Raw genomic sequence first — 20971 nt, 5'->3', positions numbered from 1 at the left:
AAAGGTAAGGAGAATTAATCAAAATTTCGAAAATGCCTTAAAAATTTTTCCATTTTTTTTTGTTTTTTTTTTTTTTTTTTGAGAATTTTTAGAAAACTTTTGAGTAAATTCTCAAAAAAAACATTTGAAAATTTTGATGGCATTTGAAATTTTGATTAATTCTCCTTACCTTTGAATAACTTTTGACATTTTTTTGAATGTGGTTTCTGTTATGTAATTTGCGATATTTTAGATGAAAATTGTCAATTAAGCTTTGAACTACTGCAATTGAGTTTTTTCAGCATAAACCGACTGTGTACTTATTTTTTTGAGTAACTGTAGCTCCTTACCAATTTTTATTATCCTATCATTACTACATCCACAGATATGCAGTATGATATATTCCATTTGTATGGGAGGTGCCACGCCCCCTTTTTCCAAATTCCACATTTTCTTGGTGGTGTTAGGGATTTACCTCATATAACTCCTTACTGAATTTCAATGTTCTGGCATGTATACCTTCAGAGTTATGCAGTACCAAAGATTCCTTTTGTATGGGAGGTGCCACGCCCCTTTTATATATCGAAATTATTTTTAGCTTGAAACCTTCCTGTTGATCGGAGGAACCTATAGCCAAAATTTTGTGATGATTGAAGTGTGGGAAATACGTTTCCATAGCGAACATACACACAAACACATTTTGATTTTTATATATATATGACCACAACGTTCAAGGCCTTGCCGCCCTTCCACCCCCTACATCCATGAGGACCTTGGGGTCGCTAGAGCCTAGGCTGTTAAAGAAACAAGATTCACCACGGGTAGGATTTGATTGGAGAAGCTATATATTATGCTGGTAACCCCTTGAAAGGGTTGCCCTACACCGCCCCTAACCCGATTTTGTTGTTGTTGTTGTTGAAGCGATAAGGTTACTCTCCGAAGGCTTTGGGCAGAGTTATCGATGTGATGGTCCTTTGCCGGATACACAGCACCATTTAGTAGTGATGGAAAACTATCGATGGCACTATCGATAGTCGGACACCATCGCCGCCATCGATAGTTTGGGAAAACCATCGACAGTTTTTCGACTTTTGTTACCATCCTAAATTTTTTTTTAAAACACAAAATAATGGATAAATTTTTGATTAGAACCAACGAAGGTAAGTTAAATAAAGCATACAAATCTTGCGTTTTAATTTTATTTTAACACAATACCATTATTGTAGAAAACGAGTTCCCTGTTACAAATGCCGATTCGGCCGAAGTTGAAGCCACTACGAGGCTGGCGGAAATGGGAGGATTAAGGGGTTATCTTTGGTAAATATTTATAACTCCTAACGTTTGCATGAAGATGTTAAAACGTTTATCTTAAAGGTGTGGAAATATTTTAAAAAGTCTACCAGCAAGAAGTTGGCTAAATGTCTTATATGCCAAAAAGAATATAGGACAAGTGCCAACACGTCCAATTTGCGTGACGATTTGAAGAGAATGCATCCCAACATGGAAAAAGAAAATGATCGTTGCTCAAGCGGCTCCAGTAGCATCCTATCATCAATGCGTTCAATAGACTCGCATTTCAAAAGAGGTGCAGAATATGATCCTACATCATCGCGAAAAAAAGAAATTGATAAGGATTTGGCTAGACTAATTGGAGTTGACTTGCAGCCTTTCAGTATTGTTATGATGAAGGATTTAGAGCCTTTAGAAAAATACTAGATCCGCGGTATGTGTTACCGAGCAAAACCACTTTAAAAAACGTACATATACAAAATATGTATGAGCAATGCCGGTCAAAGCTGCGTGATTTCTTTAAAAAAAAGTTGAAATACAACTGAACTGTTTAAGAAGGCTCAAAATACCGAGACCCCTCTGAAACTTATACAAGAAGTTGCAACACGCTGAAATAGCTCATACATGATGATCAAACCAATATTGGAAACAATAGATGCCATTTCATCGGTTTTAATGGCAAACAGAAAAGCACCTGAACCGTTTACCGAGGAAGAAATTGTTACGCTAAAGCAAGTCGAGAAAATACTCTCGCTTTTTTATACATTGACGGTTAGGTGTTCCGGAAACGGGCTAACAATATCGCTTATAATTCCTTTGGTCAAGGGGCTTTACCGAAATCTTTGCGAAATGGAAACTAAAATAGGTATATATGTTTTAATTTTTTTTGCCGTTTAAAAAACTAATAAAAATCGCTATTTTTACCCTAACCAGAAAAGAAAAGAAGGGGTTGTAGAACGTCTCTTTCCATACGAGAAGAGAACCGCAACTAAAATTTCAAGAAAAAGGCTTTCATCTCAATCCTGAACGCAAACTCAGCTGCTATGCTTCTTGAATCAGAAATGAACTGTATAACACCCTCAGTGAGCGAACGGCGCATCGAAAATATTTCCCAACCCGGAGGTGATCCACTATTTCAATTCTTAGAAGATGTAAGGAATGAAGAGGTGACATCCCGAAAAGTAGACAATATAATTATAAAAAGGAAATATCTTGAAAGACCCAATTTAATTCAGAGTGCGAATATTTTCGATTTTTGGGAGGTATATATTTTCTAAATATTGAGTAAATTTTTACATAACATTTTTTTAAGACTTCAAAAGATGATTTTATAACTATGAAGAATGTTGCTTTGAAATATCTCTGTATTCCGGCAACTTCGACAGAATCAGAATGCACATTCAGCAAATGCGGAGTTCTAAGTTCCGAACGGCGAAACAGACTAAAGCCCAAAAATATGGATAAAATAGTTTTTCTCAATAAAAACCATTGGCTTTCTTGAAATACAAATCAAAATAATTGGGGTGTTCACAAGGTATTGTAAAGTATTATATCATTGTATAGTTTAAAACCGCTTTTATCAGAATTGTTGTTTATTGTACATAACTTGAATATCGCCGGCTTTCGTCGCTATTCAAATTTTTTACAGCAAACAACAATGCTGATAAAAGCGTTTTTAAACTATACAACGATACAACACTTTACAACATATTGTGAACTCCCTAAATAAAAGTTAAGCGTTTATTTAAAAACACATACAGGAATATGTATGTATGTAATGTACATATACGAAGTAAATGAAATGTAGGTACATATGTAGGTACGTTGAAAACCACAATGTATATTTACCCTTCTCAAAATAGTTTTTAAAATAAAAACATACATAAAATTAACAATAAGTGTTTATTAGCAATATTATTTCAGAAATCAACTTTATAATTTTTGCTATATTCATACATGAACTTCGCATAGTCAACTTAAGAAAACTATCGATAGTTTATTCGATAGTCAATCTCAAACCATCGCAAACTATCGATAGGTCTGACTGTCGATAGTTTTCCAAACTACCATTAAGGAGCTAAGCCGACCATCTCTGGAACGATTTATATGGCCACATTAAATCTTCAGGCCATCCCTCCCTCCCCACCACAAGTTCCATGAGCAGCTTGGGGTCCTCAGAACCTCGTCTGTTAGTGAAACAGGATTCGCCACGGATAGGTGAGGTTGACAATTCGGTTTGCAGAGGCTATATATTGCGGGCAACCTGAAAAGTTTGCGCTACACAATCCCTTGAATCTGGTATTTTAGTAGCCTCTTACGACAGACATACCTACCGTAGGCATTATTCTAACCCCCTAACCCGATGTTAGGTATGATTTCAGCTCCCTCATGTTGTTGCTACAGTTGATGGAGCCGCTAAAAAAGACTCCCCGAAGGCATATATAGAGGTGAACAGACCTCTGCTGTGATGGGCAGGCCTTTGCGAAAGTGAATCTGGTGCACTCCCGTACTAGATCAACCGCTTCGGGAACAGTTCTTTAACCTCTCGAACTTTTGGGTCTGTGGATTTTAATCGCCTCTTACCACCTAAATGCCTCACCACTGCAATATTCTAACCCACCCCATGTGATATGTCAGCGATACTGTTAAACTACTTAATATTCTTACCATATTCTTCATTTATTTATGTAAACATCAACTCAACAAGTTCATTTACTTTGGATCAGTTGGCAATTTAAAACCCACCATATCCGCAGTATCCCTAACGCTGCGTTCACCACGTCCATGGTATTCTTTGTACAGTTCATTGAACTTTCTTAAGCTGGAAAGATACGTCAAGTAGGTTTGTCCCAGGAATAATGCCTCATCTCTCGCTTTACACAATTGTTGATCTGTGGTCGAATATTTGTTGTATTGCGCAAGCACATAACGAGCAGCTAGAGAATTTTTGATGCAGCCGTTCGGTGAAGCTGCGCGGAGTTCACGTAACAATGCACGCAAAGTTTTCGTTGCAGACATACTAGAAAAATTTTAGTGTTTCATAATTTAATACACAAATGGGATTCAAAATAACTAACCTCTTGATGTTGCAAAACAGCAGCCAGTGAAGTTGATTTATGAACAACCGGATAACAGCTGATGATGACAGCTGCAACTCGTTGTAAAAAAATTGACACTTTGGCGAATTCGTTACTGTGATATCGTAAATTATAACGTAAATTAGTTAATTACGATAAGGATCAAAAATGCATGAATTCTTCCAAATATGACAAACTTTACCCAGAAACCTTTAAAATCCAGTAATAATATATAGGTAATCAATTCCTTTACTCACTAGTTTTATTTGAAGGTTAATATATGAATATTTTATTAAAATATGTATTGATATAGGCCAAATTCATGACTAACCTAACCTTAATCCGAATCTATAACTAGGCAATCCGTATGCTATAGTATCACTACTGTATCATCCATTTTAACATCATTCTCGTCTTTTTCAATGCTCAATTCAAGTATGGTATCTTCATCCACCGAATTGTTACCCTTTGAACCGTTTTCGTCAATTTGTGATTCCCTTTTCAAGTGCTTCCTAACATCTGAGGAAGCATTTTCATTTTTATCTGAAATAATATGAATCGCATCATCATCACTCAACTCCATTGTGTCCAAACCATTTAAATCATCATCGTCGCTACTCTCACTACTGCTTTCATCCTCTAGTTGCGCTTGCAACTCGCGTATAGAATACATGAGTAACGTAAAGTCATTACGTCTCTTTTGGAACTTGCGCTCTAACTTTATTTTCTTCTCCATTAGCTCAGCAAGATCTTTCTTAAGTGCATCTATTTGTTTGGTCGTGTCTTTCCGATCTGGTTGCTCTTTTATTACTTTTGCAAGCATATCATACTCCATTTTATTTTTACGGATTTGCTTTGCCAACACCAGTTCCAGCTTACTTTCTTCTATTTCATTTCTTGCTAGTTCTATGCTCTTTTCAATGGAGTCTGATAGCTTAGCATAATTTTTTAATTCTTCAGTTATCATTTTAGATGTGTAATCTGTTTTGGCTGCCGCAAATTCACATTGTGCCATTTGCGCTAGCAAACGATCGTAAACTATTTGGCTGTTGTGTAGACAATGGAAATAAAAGTTGATCTTATAGGTGCATGTTGTATATTTTACAAAGCATACTTGTTTTCTGGTGAATCGTTTTTGGAGAACGTCCACTTTAGAAATTGTTTTAGCAGCATGTTGAGACGGCGGTCATCACCGGTGCCATCTCCATCAATCAACAATCGACGTTTTATGATTTCCTCTACAAAAATGTAAATGCGATAATTTAGTGCTAATAAAATTAAGTTTAATTTAGATTCTTACCGTCCGACATTTCGATATTTTAAAATATTCTGTATTCTGTAATATTTGCCTAAAACAAGCGAAGAGATGTATACATACACGGCAGCTGTTTACTTATCGTTGCTGTCAAATCTAGAAATTGTCATTAGAGGTGTGTCTTGCTGTCGAAAATCGATAGTCTTTCGCTGAAAGCAATAAACCGCTTGTTCCAATGAAACATGAACCATATAACGATAGAGATTTAACATGCAAATGCAACAACAATGTGGAAACGAGAAAAGAGAGCTGTTCACACGGCAATTGGTGATTAAAGGCCTCGGTAAAATGACATTTTTCATATAGATGCGTTTAACACAAGCTTATGCATTCCAATAACATCGCCACAATCAACCAAGATGTTGCTTTTGTAAATATGAGGGAACTTCCGACTTGAAGTGTATTACGCCTTGCCTATTCACATACAAAATTTTACGAAGCACTGTTGTAAAGATTCTCCCTATACAACAAAAATACTGGCTAACATATTTTGTGTCGTATTCGATTGTTATATTGCAGTTTTTAATTGTGAAAAATGTTAGAAAATTTACCAAGCAATGGGAATAATAATGGGTTGAATTTTATATAAGGTACCACGATTTTCAAACTTTTGCTGATTTGTAGGGGTAGAGGGGGTCCTGAAAATCACAAAATTATCTTCCGCAACTCTAGGAAACTCTTAGTTTATGAAATATAAGCTTTTTAATTTCCAAATTTAGTAAAATTTCAACTTAAGTCCTGCACTTAAAATTCGCAACGAAAAAAGCGACAATAGTATCGACGAGTTTTCCGCGAATAACTTTTAAACGAGATAAAAAATGTAGTTTCTGCTTCCGGATTCTGAATCTTGACGCAAATACGTGTCTTTTGATATCGCTATCGACATGTGCGACCCGAATTTTAAGTGCAGGACTTAAGTTGAAATTTTACTAAATTTGGAAATTAAAAAGCTTATATTTCATAAACTAAGAGTTTCCTAGAGTTGCGCATAATAATTTTGTGATTTTTAGGACCCCCGCCACCCCTCGAAAAAAAGAAAAGTTAAAAAATCGTGGTACCTTATTCTAAATATTCCCCAGAATAATTTCACTTGCAAAGTGTGCCAACACCCTTAGTCAAATCAAATGTCAAATTCTTCTTCTTATGATTTGCTTGGAACAAAATTGGGAAGTTGGCTACTTTTCAATATCAGATGGCGCCAGTGTCGCTCATTCTACCATTCTCCATAAAAATACGTGCAATCTACTCATGATGCATAAGCATGTGTTAAACTCATCTATATGAAAAAATGCTTATGTGTCGGAGTTATAATACTTCGTAGTCCGCTCACCAAAATCAATCAAAAACATTTTAAATTTTGGTAATGAAATATTTATCTATTAAGGGTTTTCGGCAAATAATTGTGATCTTCTCCGGCCCAGTCCACAACCTATAGCCCGGTTTTGTGACACCTGAGATGTGAGGCTGCTTACAGAATGGAAAATTGTCTCAAAACAGATATTCACACCAAAATGTCTCTAATAGCGACTAGAAACGACTTTCTGAATTTAGCTGTAAATGTTAAGGTCAGTTTGAACCATCTCCGGGTAACTCTATATGGCACTTTATTTGACAGATCGTAGAATAATTTCGGTGAAAAAAGTAGCTTTCGTTAACCGGAGAATATGTGTAGTTCTTACTACCTTAGGACTGTAGAATCATGACGGGTATTTTGACTGGGCACTACCTTCTGACATCACATGCCCTTAAATTAGGCTTTGGGTTGGAGGAAAAAACGATCGAGCACGTTTTTTGCTCGTGCCCTGCGCTTGTCAGGCTAAGACTCCAGCTATAAGAAGTGATACAGCTGTCAGATCTATAAGCAGCAAGTGGAATAAGTCCCAGAAATCTCCTAGTATTTGCCAAGAGGACGCAGTTATTTTATAACATAGGACCTGGTTTTTGATAGAATTTTTCAGTTTGCTCGTAAACTAAACCTCTGGGAACACTACGAACTCATTCAGTATATGTAAGGTCCTCATGGACCGGCCAGTTCAACCTAACCTAACCGGAGATAATAAAAAGCTAAATATGAACGCAAATAGTACTGGTGACATAGTAAATTGAGAATATCTGTAGATTTGTTGTTGCCATTTGCGACGTGGATATGTCCAGCAATTGAGCGTTCGGCAGCAGATTAAATTTTTGCAAAAATCTTTTCACAGGAGTTAAGCTAATTATTTTTACGTAGTACACTGCCTTGCACATTAATATATAAGTCATAACATAATCTACCACCAAAGTCGAACAATTCTTCATCATTTATTTTTGTAGCGGCGATTTCAGTGTTTACATTTACGAGGTGTGTTGTCCATCTAAGGTTTCGAATATCTAAAATCTTTTGCAATCCTGGGGTTTCGGGATTTAAAAATGACAATCCCGGGAATTTCCGAGACCTATTCAGAGACTTTTAAAATTAATTATGTAACGCTCATATGAGTAGTTTAAGAAAACCCTTATTTCTTTTTTCTTTTCTTTTCCTTTTTTCTTTTCTTTTCTCTTTCTTAAATTCGTTTTAAGCAAAAAGAAATAATTTATGCAGAGCACTTTCTCACATGTATTACACACGAAAGTTCAGCCAATTAAAAAACACGTCATTTTAAAAAATCGCCCTAAACTTTTAAGAGTATCATCCTTAAGCCCAGATCTTAATAGGCCCCTGAGGAACATGTTTCAGATTTCAAACTAGTAAGGGAGTTTGTTGATAGCATAATAGACATCGCTTACAAATGTACACCACGAGATCCATCGAAGAGAAAAATGTAAATTTCCTTTGAAATCAGATAATGGAGATTTGTATCATCTTAAAAGGGTTGCACTGTACCACGCTAAGAGGATTTCCTGTGAATTAAGTTGGAACTTGCCCAAATAAAAAACAGGATATGCATTCAATTGTTTTAACACTCTAGTAGGCACGCCCCTATTTGGGACATTAGTAGTCACGCGCTCTATTTATGTATAATATTTTTAATAGAAGGTTTTCAAAGGAAATCTTTATAAATTGAAAACTATTTTTGGTAATAATAAAAAAGATTTTATTATAAAACTAAAACAAGTAAAACATCACCAATTTAAACACATTAGGAACCAAAAATCAGACTTCTTGTATATAACTAAAAAGAAACACAAAATATTAACTTATAATTATAAAATACTCATATTTTTATTAGATCATGTATTCCACCTCCGATTCTTCATACTTAGCGCAGTCCGAACACAGAAGAACCTGATGATCATGACAAATTTTGTAGAAATGAACTTTTGCCTTCAAATTTCTCCAAAATGCGCACGCATCGGTCCCCGCAATGACACTGAATAAGTTTATTGTCGAGTAATAGAAGAGTAATAAGACTGTGTGCGTGAGTGACATATGGTAAGCGAGAATATTCAACGAAATGCACAAGCGTTCTACTATTGTAGAACGAGCACCTACTGGAGTGTTAAATTCGAAATTTAAGCTATCGAGAAAGTCCCGAAATCCTAGGATATTAACAAGCGTTATCCTGGAATTTTGGCTCGCGATGCCTTAGACTGAGTTTACATATAACGAGGTTATCTTCACTTTCGTACTTAACCCGTAGTCGTTAATTGTATAACTAGTTTTCCCATATACATTTTTCGCTTCGATAATCGGTAATTATGATCAAATTTTAGAGATGCGGAATTTTTAATAGAAAAAGTTCCCCCTCTAGAGTGTAATCTCTAATTGGAAATACAAAATAAAAGAGAAACGGGAAAATTTTACAGAAAATAAGGGAGCGATTTAGTTTAGCACCCCCCGAGTTCGGGGTTTAACTTGGTATCAAATGAAAGAGGGAGTTCTCCCGATCACAAATATATATATTTTAAAGTGCGCAAATTTATAATTTAAAAGTTATTTGTTGTTAAAGTTTGCAAATTTCTATACAACTTTTATATGTGTATACGTATATATATTTTATGACATTACAAATCTGTGCTGCCACATCTAAAAAACGGAACAAGTGCAGAATCGAAAAATAACTTATAAAAATACCTTTCATCTGATGTATATATATCTAACTTTTCTAGTCTTTATTTACCAAAAATTTGAAAAAGCTCTTTTTTGCATTCGTGAACGAGCTGATATTACCTTATAACTCTTATGTTTATTGTTATGTTAGCCGATCCAAAACCGGCTGCGCCATGCACAGTAATTCTGCGTAGAACACCTTTTTCATAGGCGGCCTTCGGCCCCTCTGTGCAGAAGGGTGTACTACGCGGAAGGACATCACCGTAGCTACGGTTATACCACACACCCCAACTTGGCATAGCGTAGCCTAGGGTTATTTTTTATAAGCGCGGCCGAAGGCCGCCTACGCGGAAAGGTGTTTCAACTTTTCAAAGTGAGTAGTAAAAATATATATTTTCCTTTTTCTTTATTAACTGAAAGGTGGTAAGGTAATATTTATATTTGTATTTTTTTTGTTTATGTGGCAGCACAGCTTTGTAATGTCATCAATAAAATACATATATATATATTTATTTATATATTCTATATTTCAGTATATGGCATTTAAAGCCCTTACAGACTAGATAACAATGTTAAATTAAAATTAGATAATTATTTAATAGTATAGTTTATAAGTTGAGTATAGACACAATAAAACTTACATGCTATGAAGAGAATGCCATATAAATGTGCATGTTGCTACAAAAGCGCGATTGATTTAATAAAAACATTTATAACAAGTAAAAACAATGCAAAAATGAAATTTGAAATATATAGAAATGCAAATTAAGTTTATCGTTGCCATTTTATATAGATATGTATGTGGATTAAGGTTTTGAAAGATGTGTAAATTGTAATTTAAAGTGCTATAGAAATTTGCTAAATTTGCAAACTTTAACAACAAATAACTTTTAAATAATAAGGTTGCGCACTTTAAAATATACATATTTGTGATCGGGATAACTCCCTCTTTCATTTGATACCAAGTTTTACCACGAACTGGGGGGGTGCTATTCTAAAATTTTCCCGAAAATAATCTAGTTTCCAGATGTGGAACATATGTAAACACGTAGATTATCTACTAATGATTTATTGTACATTAAGTTATGTGTAAACGTGGTATTAGTTCTAACCCACCCTAATACAGGCCTAGTTCGCATTCCGATAACAAGTTGTTGTATCGATAAATATGTAAATGTGAGAGCGTCTCTGTCAAATCGTTAATGTTTGTAAACAAATCGTACGTGTTAGGGAATCAAAATTTTGGGGTCTTATTCCTTTGCGACAGTTTAAATGACCATCTTCCATCAACAGGTTTACTGTGATTAACAGCCATGAACAAAGACGAAAAGTCACATGTACCCGGACTAATATTTCGAAATCAGCCATCATACACACACTTCAACAAATCATTTGACGATCCCGCAGATGCGCTCTTTCAACAACTGAACGATGTACATCCCATATTTTGGAAAGCTGAGGAATTACAAAAAAGGTTCGAGTATAACGTTTTACTGGATCCACGTACCAAAAAAGAGGTGACAAAAGTTCTGCATGATCACACCAGAGCTGAAAGGCCACACATGGAAATCATACGAAATGAAAGGTATTCAAAAATGAATAAAAAGTATCATATCACATGCATACGCGTCTTAACAGCATGGCTGGAGATGACGCACATAGACGAGGAAGACGTATTACAATGGCGTCGGCGGCAATTTCTACGCAGTTCAGAAAAGATCGAATTTGACAAAGTAGTAAAAGAATACGAACAAGTGAAGAAAGTAGCAATTTATGCGCCAACCGAACGTCTAGTGAAGCTGTACAAAACTTATTATGCAGCGAAAATGAAACTACTATTTAAAGATTATCCTGAGAACCTGGCATTAAACACACATGCTGGTTTGCCGCTGCCTCAGAGCCTTAAAATTGGTTTAGGCAATGGAATGCAAATAAAAAATGTGCGTTTGCTTAAACGGCAAGGTTGGGTATCGGTATTAAAGGACTATGCTGCTGATTTAGTGCGACTGAATGCGCGATTGGAAAATTACATGGATTACTATGTGAATAGTATTGAGGTGGAGACAGAGGAGGAATGGAATGTGAATAAAGGTGTACAACTTATGCATTACTATTATATACCGCTAGAGTCCTTGCTGTTTCTACTAACAGCAGGCACTTCGGTTGATCTGCCAACTGAAGTATCACTAGAGATCGATGACAATGAAGAGAGTGGCTTTAAAATATTCAAGTTCAAGAAACCACTGCCGCCAAGAAACTGTGGTTGGTATACGCACAAATATGTGGTTGAAAAAGCTTTCGAGACGTTGTTAAATGCCAGTGAAGATACGCAATGGTTGTATGTAGAAAATAATATAGCAAAATTACAGGAAAGAGTAGAAGTGCCAGAAATTAATGCTGTAAAAACCACAACTAGTGATTTTCAACCACAGCTTCAACAGCAATATATGCAGAAATACTCTATACACACTAAAAAAGATAGCAAAGCAAACTCAGCGATTATCGAATGGAATCTAAGTAGCACCAATGATGAACATAGCAGTTCAGAGCTAAAAGTTTTCACACGTTTGAAACTAGTAGCGGCAAAGGATACTTCCGGAAAAGAATTTCTCAGCAGCTACGCCCTCAAATTAGAATATAAACCACAATTTGGAGCTGAGTTGTTGACGAAGTATGAGCTGCTTCAAGAATGGTTTCGTCTTAAACTTATGAGTCAATGCAAAGGTTTCAGTGAACATGGCTTGTGTTTGCGAATTGCAGTAAACAATTTTACCGTGCAGTTAGAACACAATCTAATATTAGCCAGTATCGAACAGCAACTCGACCAGTTATATCAAGTACATATTCCGCAATTGCTTGCTGGTCTCGCCGATATCTTAAAGCTATTGGGAAATATGCCAAAAGGTAAATATTTCTTGCGTTATAATCCAAAGTATCCAGAAAAGTTATTATTGGCCAAACCGTCAACGGAGATAACATCAAATACTGTTTTTCTGCATACACTTATAAATGCGGAACCTTCTGATATGTTATTCATGACCAATATGCCTCATTTGCCTATAAGCGATACGCTATGCACAGTGATACACAGGAGATACAACATTATGCCCTGCGCTTTTAAACATATTTTGCATCATCAGTGCAATTTTAAAGTTCCCAAAAAAGTTAAAACCGACGAAGAATGGAGGCAGGCTCGTTTAAAGGCTAAATTGATGTTGAAGCAAAAAAAGGAAGACCACCTAAAACGGCTGAAAAGAGCACGTAACCGAAAAATAAAAGCAGAGCGGTTGAAACGGAGCAAAAAGCAGCAACAAGCTGAAATTGCTAAAACTACCGAGTTGGAGAGGCTGATTAATGAATGTTAAAACAATTTTAGTTACCAAATATTACAACTTTCATTATACATATGTATTTTAAGAACAAATAAAACAAATTTACAACTAAATGTTTGCAATTTCAATTCTTACTCTTCAGCTCAAACTAAGTTTGTCAAATTCTGCAGCAGTAATCATTTCAGCATCTTCCTTATAGGTGGGTGCATCTTTTTGTGTCCAAAATGCGTCTTCAGTCTTTGGCATCATTGCTACAGGAAATACATGCACAGACAAATCATTGAATACATTATGCGTCTCATAATCGTCTTCTAATTGAAATTCTTTAGCAAAGGGCAGCGCATCCAATATATAACCAGCATCCAAACGTAATAAACGTTCCGTTTTGCTAAGCGATAAATTCTCAAAACTATTATTTATAAGCACAAGATTTTTAAGACTTTCCGGCCGCCAATTGCTCCATAACAGATTGTTCGTCAAGCAGTTTGGGCAGTGTGGTAAGTAAAAAAGTGTACGTTCTTCTACTGAATATTTAGCTTCACAGTTTTCTACCATAAGTGCGCATTGCAGGCGTTGTAGTATTTGCTTTTCACATTCACTAAACACCGGATCGAAGTATACAGCTTCTGTGATACAATAATGTCGTTGGGCGCACAAGATGAATGCTAATTGATGTAAAGCTTGAAAATTACGTGAAAATGGTCCAATGCCAAAGCATATCAGACGTGCAAATTTCTCTATATCCGGAAGCTCTTTTAGGCTTTCATCTATTGCTTCCATTGCTTGTATGAAATAATCGCTACCATTCATTTGTGTGCATAAATGTTCCAGGAGCCTAGAAAATAGTACACAATTTATTTAATTTTAAAACAATTAGTTTAGAAGCATCTCGTACTTAAGAAATGCTTCGGTGTCAACTTCTTTTGCGTCATTTTCGGTACAAGGTTCTGATAACTTTCGAAATCTGGGATTTATACTTCGGCGTGCCATCCATTTCTTTCTGGTTACAGCGCGAAATTCTTCAGACATTTGTCAAATTAAATATTTAATTTTTATTTAGTTATTTCATATTGTATTTTGACAGTTTATTCTCTATCCCAATTCGTAAATTTTCATTATTCGTTTGTTTTCGCTTCACTATTCTTACAGTATTCACCTTTTAATGGCAACCCAATTGACAACCAGAGTTGTTTGAATTGAAAAGGAAACATCAATAAACAGCCCATGCTTCATCGATTTATTCGAATATTCTTACATGGTATCCACACGGGACCCAATTAAAGTTGGAAATATTTCACAGCGTTCTTTGCGAAATTCCCTGTTTACAAATCGTTATCTTAATCCGATTTAGCATTCTCTTAGCAAGCAAAGTTGTTAATCAATCCAATCACCCCGGAATGCAATCCATGCATTCAAATTCTTGGATTTACCCTTTCGGACTGCAACTTTTATTCCTTTTTTGGGATAATGAATAACTTCTTTAAGGGCCAATTAATGGTGACTTATCCATAACCAGATAAAACAGCTGGTCGAACCAACCTTATGGAAACCAATGTAATCGATTAATGGTGCCATACCATAATACTAAAGGGCGAATTAATGGTGACTTATAACCATAAAGCCATAACCAGATAAATCAGCTGATCGAACCTACCTTATGGAAAGGAATTTAATCGATTAATGGTGCCATACCATAACGCTAACGCCATAGCCAATTAATTGGTTTTTGGTTTCTCGCCATATCCATAACCTAAAAAGATTTGAGTTGGTGAATTTAATAACTTTTTGCAGATTTTCTTCATTGTTTTGGATACGTTATGACTAAGAGACTTATTTTTTGTGGAATATGTTTGTAATTTTTTGCGTTTTCTTCATTTTTATGAAATTTTCACGATTTTTAGGTTAAGGCACCATTAATCGAGCACATCGAGATGGTTATGGATATGGGTATGGTTACGTCTATGGCGTTGGGGTTAAGGAAATTTAATTTGGCTTTAAAGCCATAACCATGTCATAGCCAACCAATTGGTTTTTGGCTTTTCGCCATATCCATAACCTAAAAATATTTGAGTTGGAGAATTTATTAACTTTTTGTAGATTTTATTTATTGTTTTGGATACGTTTTGACTAAGAGACTTATTTTTTATGGTATATGTTTATAATTTCTTGCGTTTTCTTAATTTTTTTTAATTTCACGATTTTTAGGTTAAGGCACCAAAACTGATGCAAATTAATATGCATAAGTAAAAATATGGTTATGACTACGGCAATGAGGAAGTTTAATTGGCCCTTTAGTCTTTATTCCTTTTTGTTAGCTCGGACTAATTATTCCTTTTTGCATTCCTCTTGCGGAATAAAATACAAAATAATTCCGCAAGTGAATAATAACATTGAAAAGCAAAGTGATTGCAAAGGATTCCCAGAGCGGTTTGGGGGCTTAGAATATACCCTCGGGAGGTATGCCTGTCGTAAGAGGCGACTAAAATACCAAATTGATTAAAGGGGTTGTGTAGCGCAACCCTCTCAAGGTATTGCCAGCGCAAAATATAGCGTCTCCAACCCAACTGTCAGACTCACCCACCTGTGGCGAATACTGTTACTTTATAAGCCGAGGCTCTGGCGACCCCAAGATCCTCATGGATCTGGGGGATGGGAGGGCGTTATGACCTTGAAGGTTTCATGTGGTTGTACTAAATCGTTTCCGGGATGGTTGTTGTTGTTGTTATTGTTGTAGCGATAAGGTTGCTCCCCGAAAGCTTTGGGGAGTGTTATCAATGTGATGGTCCTTTGCCGGATACAGATCCGGTACGCTCCGGTGACACAGCACGATTAAGGTGCTAGCCCGACCATCTCGGGAACGATTTATATGGTCACATTAAACCTTCAGGCCATCCCTCCCTCCCCACCCCCAAGTTCCACGAGGAGCTTCGGGTCGCCAGAGCCTCGTCTGTTAGTGAAACAGGATTCGCCGCGGATAGGTGAGGTTGACAATTGGGTTTGGAGAAGCTGTATATTTCGCTGGCAACCTGAAAGGTTGTGCAACACATCCCCTTGAATCTGGTATTTTAGTCGCCTCTTACCACAGGCATACCTACCCCGGGTATATTCTGACCCCCTAACCCGGATGGTCGGGCTCAATGGTGCTTGTTACCGAAACGTACCAGGTCTGCATCCGCCAAAGGACCATCAACATCGATAACACTCCCCAAGGCCTTCGGGGAGTGTCTTTATCGCTACAACAACAACAACATTGCAAAGGATTGCAGAATACATTCCTCCGAGTATTGCAGTCCAAAGAATGCAATAAATGGAATAAAATAAACTGGAATAAAAAAGGGAATAATTAGTCCGATATGCAAAAAGGCCAAATGACTAATTTTTTTATTCCTTATTCCGGACTAAAGAAAAAGTATTGCAATCCTCTGGACTGCAATCAAATGAATAATTATTCCAAATAGAAAGCATTCCTTAACAACTCTTTTTAACAGCATGAAAAAGCATTTTTCGGAGCTTTGAAATACTAACACTCGAAAAAAAGGTGGGTATGATATAACTCCGAAGAGATTTAGGCCGAACTTCTCTACCAATTTGAATCGTGCGACTTATTATTTTTTCACAAATTGACAGCTCATGAATTTTTCGCTGGGAATTTTTTTATGTCAGCAATACAAGCGGAGTCTTTGTCCATTGTGAATGATGACAAAGTATGATCTCTTCTGCATAAACCTCAAAATTCCAAAGTGATTGGATCACCTGATTCGTATTTGACTATCGCTGTCTCATTCTGTATCTCTTTCTATCACCCGCTGAAGATAGGCGCCGCCATATTGAACAGCCTGTCAAAACGCTGAAAAGTAGCCATATTGAACAGCCTGTCAGGCAGTTGACAGATAAGAGATCACACTTTGTCATCATTCACAATGTCTTTGTCAAACTCCCGCAAAGCGGCGCCCACTTCGAAAACTTTTTCAAAAGTGTTTTATGTTGCTTTTCTCCGACAGGTTTTAGACTTGTGAAAAAAAATCATTATCAACTATCGATAGGTAAAATATTTATTTTTATGCTTACCTCAAGGGCCACTCAACCGATACCGTGCAACATTATTTTGCCCACAAAGTGAAGGCATTCTGTCAGAGAGAAGTAATAAAGATTCTTTCTCCGCATTTGTTATTAAATAGTCTGTTATACACTAGGTAAAGTCGGCTCTGTAAAGCTTAAGGACCTGCAAAAAACATTGTTGGGCAGTAATATATTTGTGCAAGAGCTCAAAGCGATATGCTCAGGTCTACGGGGTCACTACTGACAGAAAATTGATGGCCTACCCTTCGCATAGCTGCTCGACCAAGGGCGGAAGGACAGATCAAGCGCCAAAGAGCTTTTGCAACTCGCCCATAAAGTGAGCACCATTAATAACGACGAGAACAACCTACCTAAGTGCGAAAAAGAGGCAGCGGTGCGGCGAAGGACGACCTACCACACCAACACCTTAATTTTTTATCTGGGTAAACGCACAATGACAATGCTGCAAGCAAAATATGAGGATAGGAGTACAGAGATAGGAAAAGTAATAGTTGCACAACAAAGAAACACCAATAAATAATATATTTAATAAATAGTAAATAAATAAAATAAACGAATGATAGAGTACATTTGCTTAGAAGAAATCAGTATTTTAATTGTCTAGGTTATTATAGAAACTTGTTAATTCTTTATTGAAGAGCAGAGCATTGATTATAAGCCTAAGTCCAGAAGCAAGCGAGTTCCAAATACGTATGGAAGTAATGAAGAACTGGCGATCAGATATTAGCATACGATGTCTGAAGTGGGTAAGGAGAACAGATCTAGACGACTGGAGAAAATTTAGCCTCCGATACAGATAGTCAGGTTCCTTCATATATATTAATTTATGTAGCGTAGTGAGCGTTTTAAGTTTAATAAGGTTATCGAAAGAAATGTTCAGCAGCCTGTAAGCATGATGAGAGACGTGGTCAAGTCTTTTCAACCCATAGACGTATCTAGCAATGTTTTTATAAACAACATTAAGTTTCCTATTACATACATAGTCACAATTAGAGTAAACCTCACAACCATAAAGCAGCGTAGGTATTAAGTACGCTTTTGCTATTAGTAGACGAATATGTAACGGAGTAAAATATTGTGTAAGCCAGAGTGTACGAAGCATCCCATACACTTTTCCCACTGTGCGAAAGATGTGATCTTTCCATGTCAAGGTTTTGTTGAAAACTACACCTAGATTTTTTGCCGTGTCAACGTATTCTATAATAGTGTTGTCTAAAATTAAATTTTCCATTCCACTTTTATCTAGTGACCTTCTATGAATGACTATACATTTCGACTTCTTAGGGTTAAGACATAAGCCGTTCATAGAAGCCCACGTACCAATTTGACATAAATCGTAATTTAAGTTATTAATACGTGAACTGGTACGATCACTAGGACAGCACATATACAATTGTACGTCGTCAGCATAAATGTGAATATTACAATACTTGAGAACACCAGGCAAATCGTTTATATACAAAACAAATAACAGGGGACCAAGGATTGAGCCTTGTGGGACGCCTCTTAACACACTGACGAAGTCAGACTTTCTGCTACCAACACTTACTGCCTGAGTTCGGTCGGCCAAATACGATTTGATTAGGGCTCTTGCACAGTTGGAGAAATTAAATAGGTTGTCCAGCTTCTTACAGAGGACGGTGTGGTCGACCGAGTCAAACGCTTTTGAATGGTCGAGAAGAGTTAGGAAAGCAGTAAAATTTTTCCTCAACTTGTTCTCAAATAGCCTCTATCACCGATAAGAGCGCCGTTTTACAGCTACGATTTGACCTGAATCCAGACTGGGAATCTGTGAGAAGGTTATTATCCTGCACATAAGTATTTATCTGGCGGTGCAAAACTCGTTCGACGACCTTGGAAAGGAAAGGCAGAATAGCTATAGGTCTATACTCCTTGTATTGCTTGGGGATTGGGATTACCTTAGCAACTTTCCAACATTTGGGAAATACACAGGACGTGAAATAATGGCTTGAACGACATCAAAATCATCGACACTAGCAAACTCAAGAGGACCAATATCAACATTAGCGCGAATACAATAGTTGTCAGCACATATATTGTCAGTTGAGATTGGCAGATTTACAAAATATATATTTTAATGTCTACATCAGGGAGGACAGAAATATCGCATTTGGATTTTCCGATACCAATATGTTTAATCGACTTCCAGGTTTCCTTCGAACTCAAAGCAGCACTAAACTTGTTATTATAAAATTTCTGCTTTGCTGACCTAATGGCTTTGTTTGCAGCGATCCTAGCTGCTTTGAAGCAATTGTGAGCCTCCAGGGTTTTGTATCTTTTCCATCGTGAGTAAGCAAGGTTACGCTGGTGAATTAAGTGTTTTAGATTGGCACTAAATCAAGGGGTATTATTGTGTGCAGCAGCCTTGAGTTTCACTGGCACATGGTTGTCGAAAAGCCTAATAATATGATTCTGTAGGAATGATGCCTGATCATCGACCGATGTCAGCGTACGAATCAAGCTCCATTCGACCGTCTCCACCGCTGCATTAAGGGAACTGTAATCTATGCTTCTAAAATCACGATACGTAAAGGAACATTGGATGTGTGACGTTTGAAAGTTGTAACTAAGAAATATCAGATCGTGTTTTGAAAAGCAAGATGCCGACAATTGATCGTAGTGGAGCAATTTCAGGGGATCATTCACAAAAAATAAATCCAGCAAAGAAGAATTTGAGTCAGTAAAGTGTGTAGGTGAAGTTAAATTGGTGGGAAAAGTCCAAGAGACTCCATACTTAGCTTTAGAGTTCAGTCGACAAGAAGGTTGGAGTTGAAATCCCCAGCAATGATTATATTATCATAGCTTATAAGTAGAGGCTCGGGAAATTCAATAAAGCCAGAGAAGTCAACTCCACGATTAGGTCTGTATGCACAGCCGATAAGAAGCCTTTCATTATTTACAGAGAACACGTCTACGAACACATATTCGACAGAATCACTTGGACTAGCACTGTAGCAAAGTTTACAGGATAAACTACTTTTGACATATATAACAACACCACCACCATGACCACGTCTATCAGCCCTGAAAAGTTGATATCCATTTAGTTGCACCAAATCATTTTTGTGACATGAAGAAAACCAGGTTTCGGAAATACATATAACATCTATATCAGAACCCTCAGATATGAATCTCAATTCATCCAGCTTTTTATATAGGCTTTGCGCATTGAGATGGATGACTTTGAGCCCTTTAGTACGTTTGCTGAATACGCGCAAGCAGTCTTTGGAACTAGACAACCTATAGTCTAGGACCATCACTACCTATGGGATATAAAGAATGATCTGCGATGCGTAACAATAAAGACAACATAAATGATTGTTTACAAGTATGATAGGGAGAGATAAAGACGGAAACGAAGAGACTCAAGAACTTAAGTAATATACCATACATAGAAATTAATTTATTGATCATTATTCGTTGGCGCATCTTCAACTCGAAAGGAACTCGCACTTTCTTCGCCGGTATTCTCAAGATGCTCTAGAAAATCCAAGCTATGTATTGCTTCAGGGCTGGCGTTGGCAGTTCGTCTGATATGTACCAGACCCTTCTTAGAAAAAACCGCTACTACCTTCCTTTTCTTCTTTAGATGGAAGGGTAATCAACAATTAACGAGTAAGATTAGACTCACCACTAATATAGTGGGTAAAAATTCAGCATGCTGCAGTAACGGAGTAATATAAAAACACATTCTAGGTGTATCCGGGCCCACGTTTTGGCCTACATCTCGAGACCCTAGTCACCCAGCGGCATAAAACTTACTCTGTACTAAAGCACACATCAACAGCTTCAATTTGATGTCCATAATGTAAAAACACATCCTAATGTTACCCTGATCCACGTTTTG

General features: G+C 36.7%; 4 protein-coding genes across 4 annotated transcripts in view; 1 reads left to right on the top strand and 3 right to left on the bottom strand.

Moving 5' to 3' along the window:
- LOC137237640 (protein FMC1 homolog) overlaps positions 1-4477 on the bottom strand; it is a 76370-nt gene extending 71893 nt beyond the window's left edge. Inside the window, exons 1-2 of the mRNA XM_067761514.1 lie at positions 4347-4477; positions 3937-4288 (exon numbers count right to left, since the gene is read on the bottom strand). Of these exons, the coding sequence (XP_067617615.1) occupies positions 3982-4287 (306 nt within the window). The 5' untranslated portion in view covers position 4288; positions 4347-4477 and the 3' untranslated portion in view covers positions 3937-3981. The remainder of the gene's footprint in view (positions 1-3936; positions 4289-4346) is intronic.
- A 113-nt stretch (positions 4478-4590) lies between these two features.
- Positions 4591-5762, bottom strand: thoc7 (THO complex 7). The gene is made up of 3 exons (XM_067761513.1): positions 5647-5762; positions 5461-5584; positions 4591-5392 (listed from the first exon to the last, which is right to left on the bottom strand). The coding sequence occupies exons 1-3, from the start codon at positions 5654-5656 to the stop codon at positions 4717-4719; spliced, it is 810 nt and encodes a 269-aa protein (XP_067617614.1). The 5' UTR covers positions 5657-5762; the 3' UTR covers positions 4591-4716.
- Positions 5763-9447: 3685 nt separating this feature from the next.
- Ice2 (Interacts with the C terminus of ELL 2) lies at positions 9448-13130 on the top strand. Its single transcript, XM_067761488.1, has 2 exons — positions 9448-10910; positions 10985-13130. The coding sequence occupies exon 2, from the start codon at positions 11005-11007 to the stop codon at positions 13054-13056; it is 2052 nt and encodes a 683-aa protein (XP_067617589.1). The 5' UTR covers positions 9448-10910; positions 10985-11004; the 3' UTR covers positions 13057-13130.
- On the bottom strand, positions 13076-14376 carry LOC137237625 (SRR1-like protein). The gene is made up of 2 exons (XM_067761489.1): positions 13919-14376; positions 13076-13858 (listed from the first exon to the last, which is right to left on the bottom strand). The coding sequence occupies exons 1-2, from the start codon at positions 14050-14052 to the stop codon at positions 13162-13164; spliced, it is 831 nt and encodes a 276-aa protein (XP_067617590.1). The 5' UTR covers positions 14053-14376; the 3' UTR covers positions 13076-13161.
- Between the last annotated feature and the right edge of the window lie 6595 nt (positions 14377-20971).

This window comes from Eurosta solidaginis, chromosome 1, assembly GCF_040869045.1.
Source record: "Eurosta solidaginis isolate ZX-2024a chromosome 1, ASM4086904v1, whole genome shotgun sequence".
NCBI classification, from domain to species: domain Eukaryota; kingdom Metazoa; phylum Arthropoda; class Insecta; order Diptera; family Tephritidae; genus Eurosta; species Eurosta solidaginis.
This window is presented reverse-complemented; position numbering and strand designations above follow the sequence as displayed.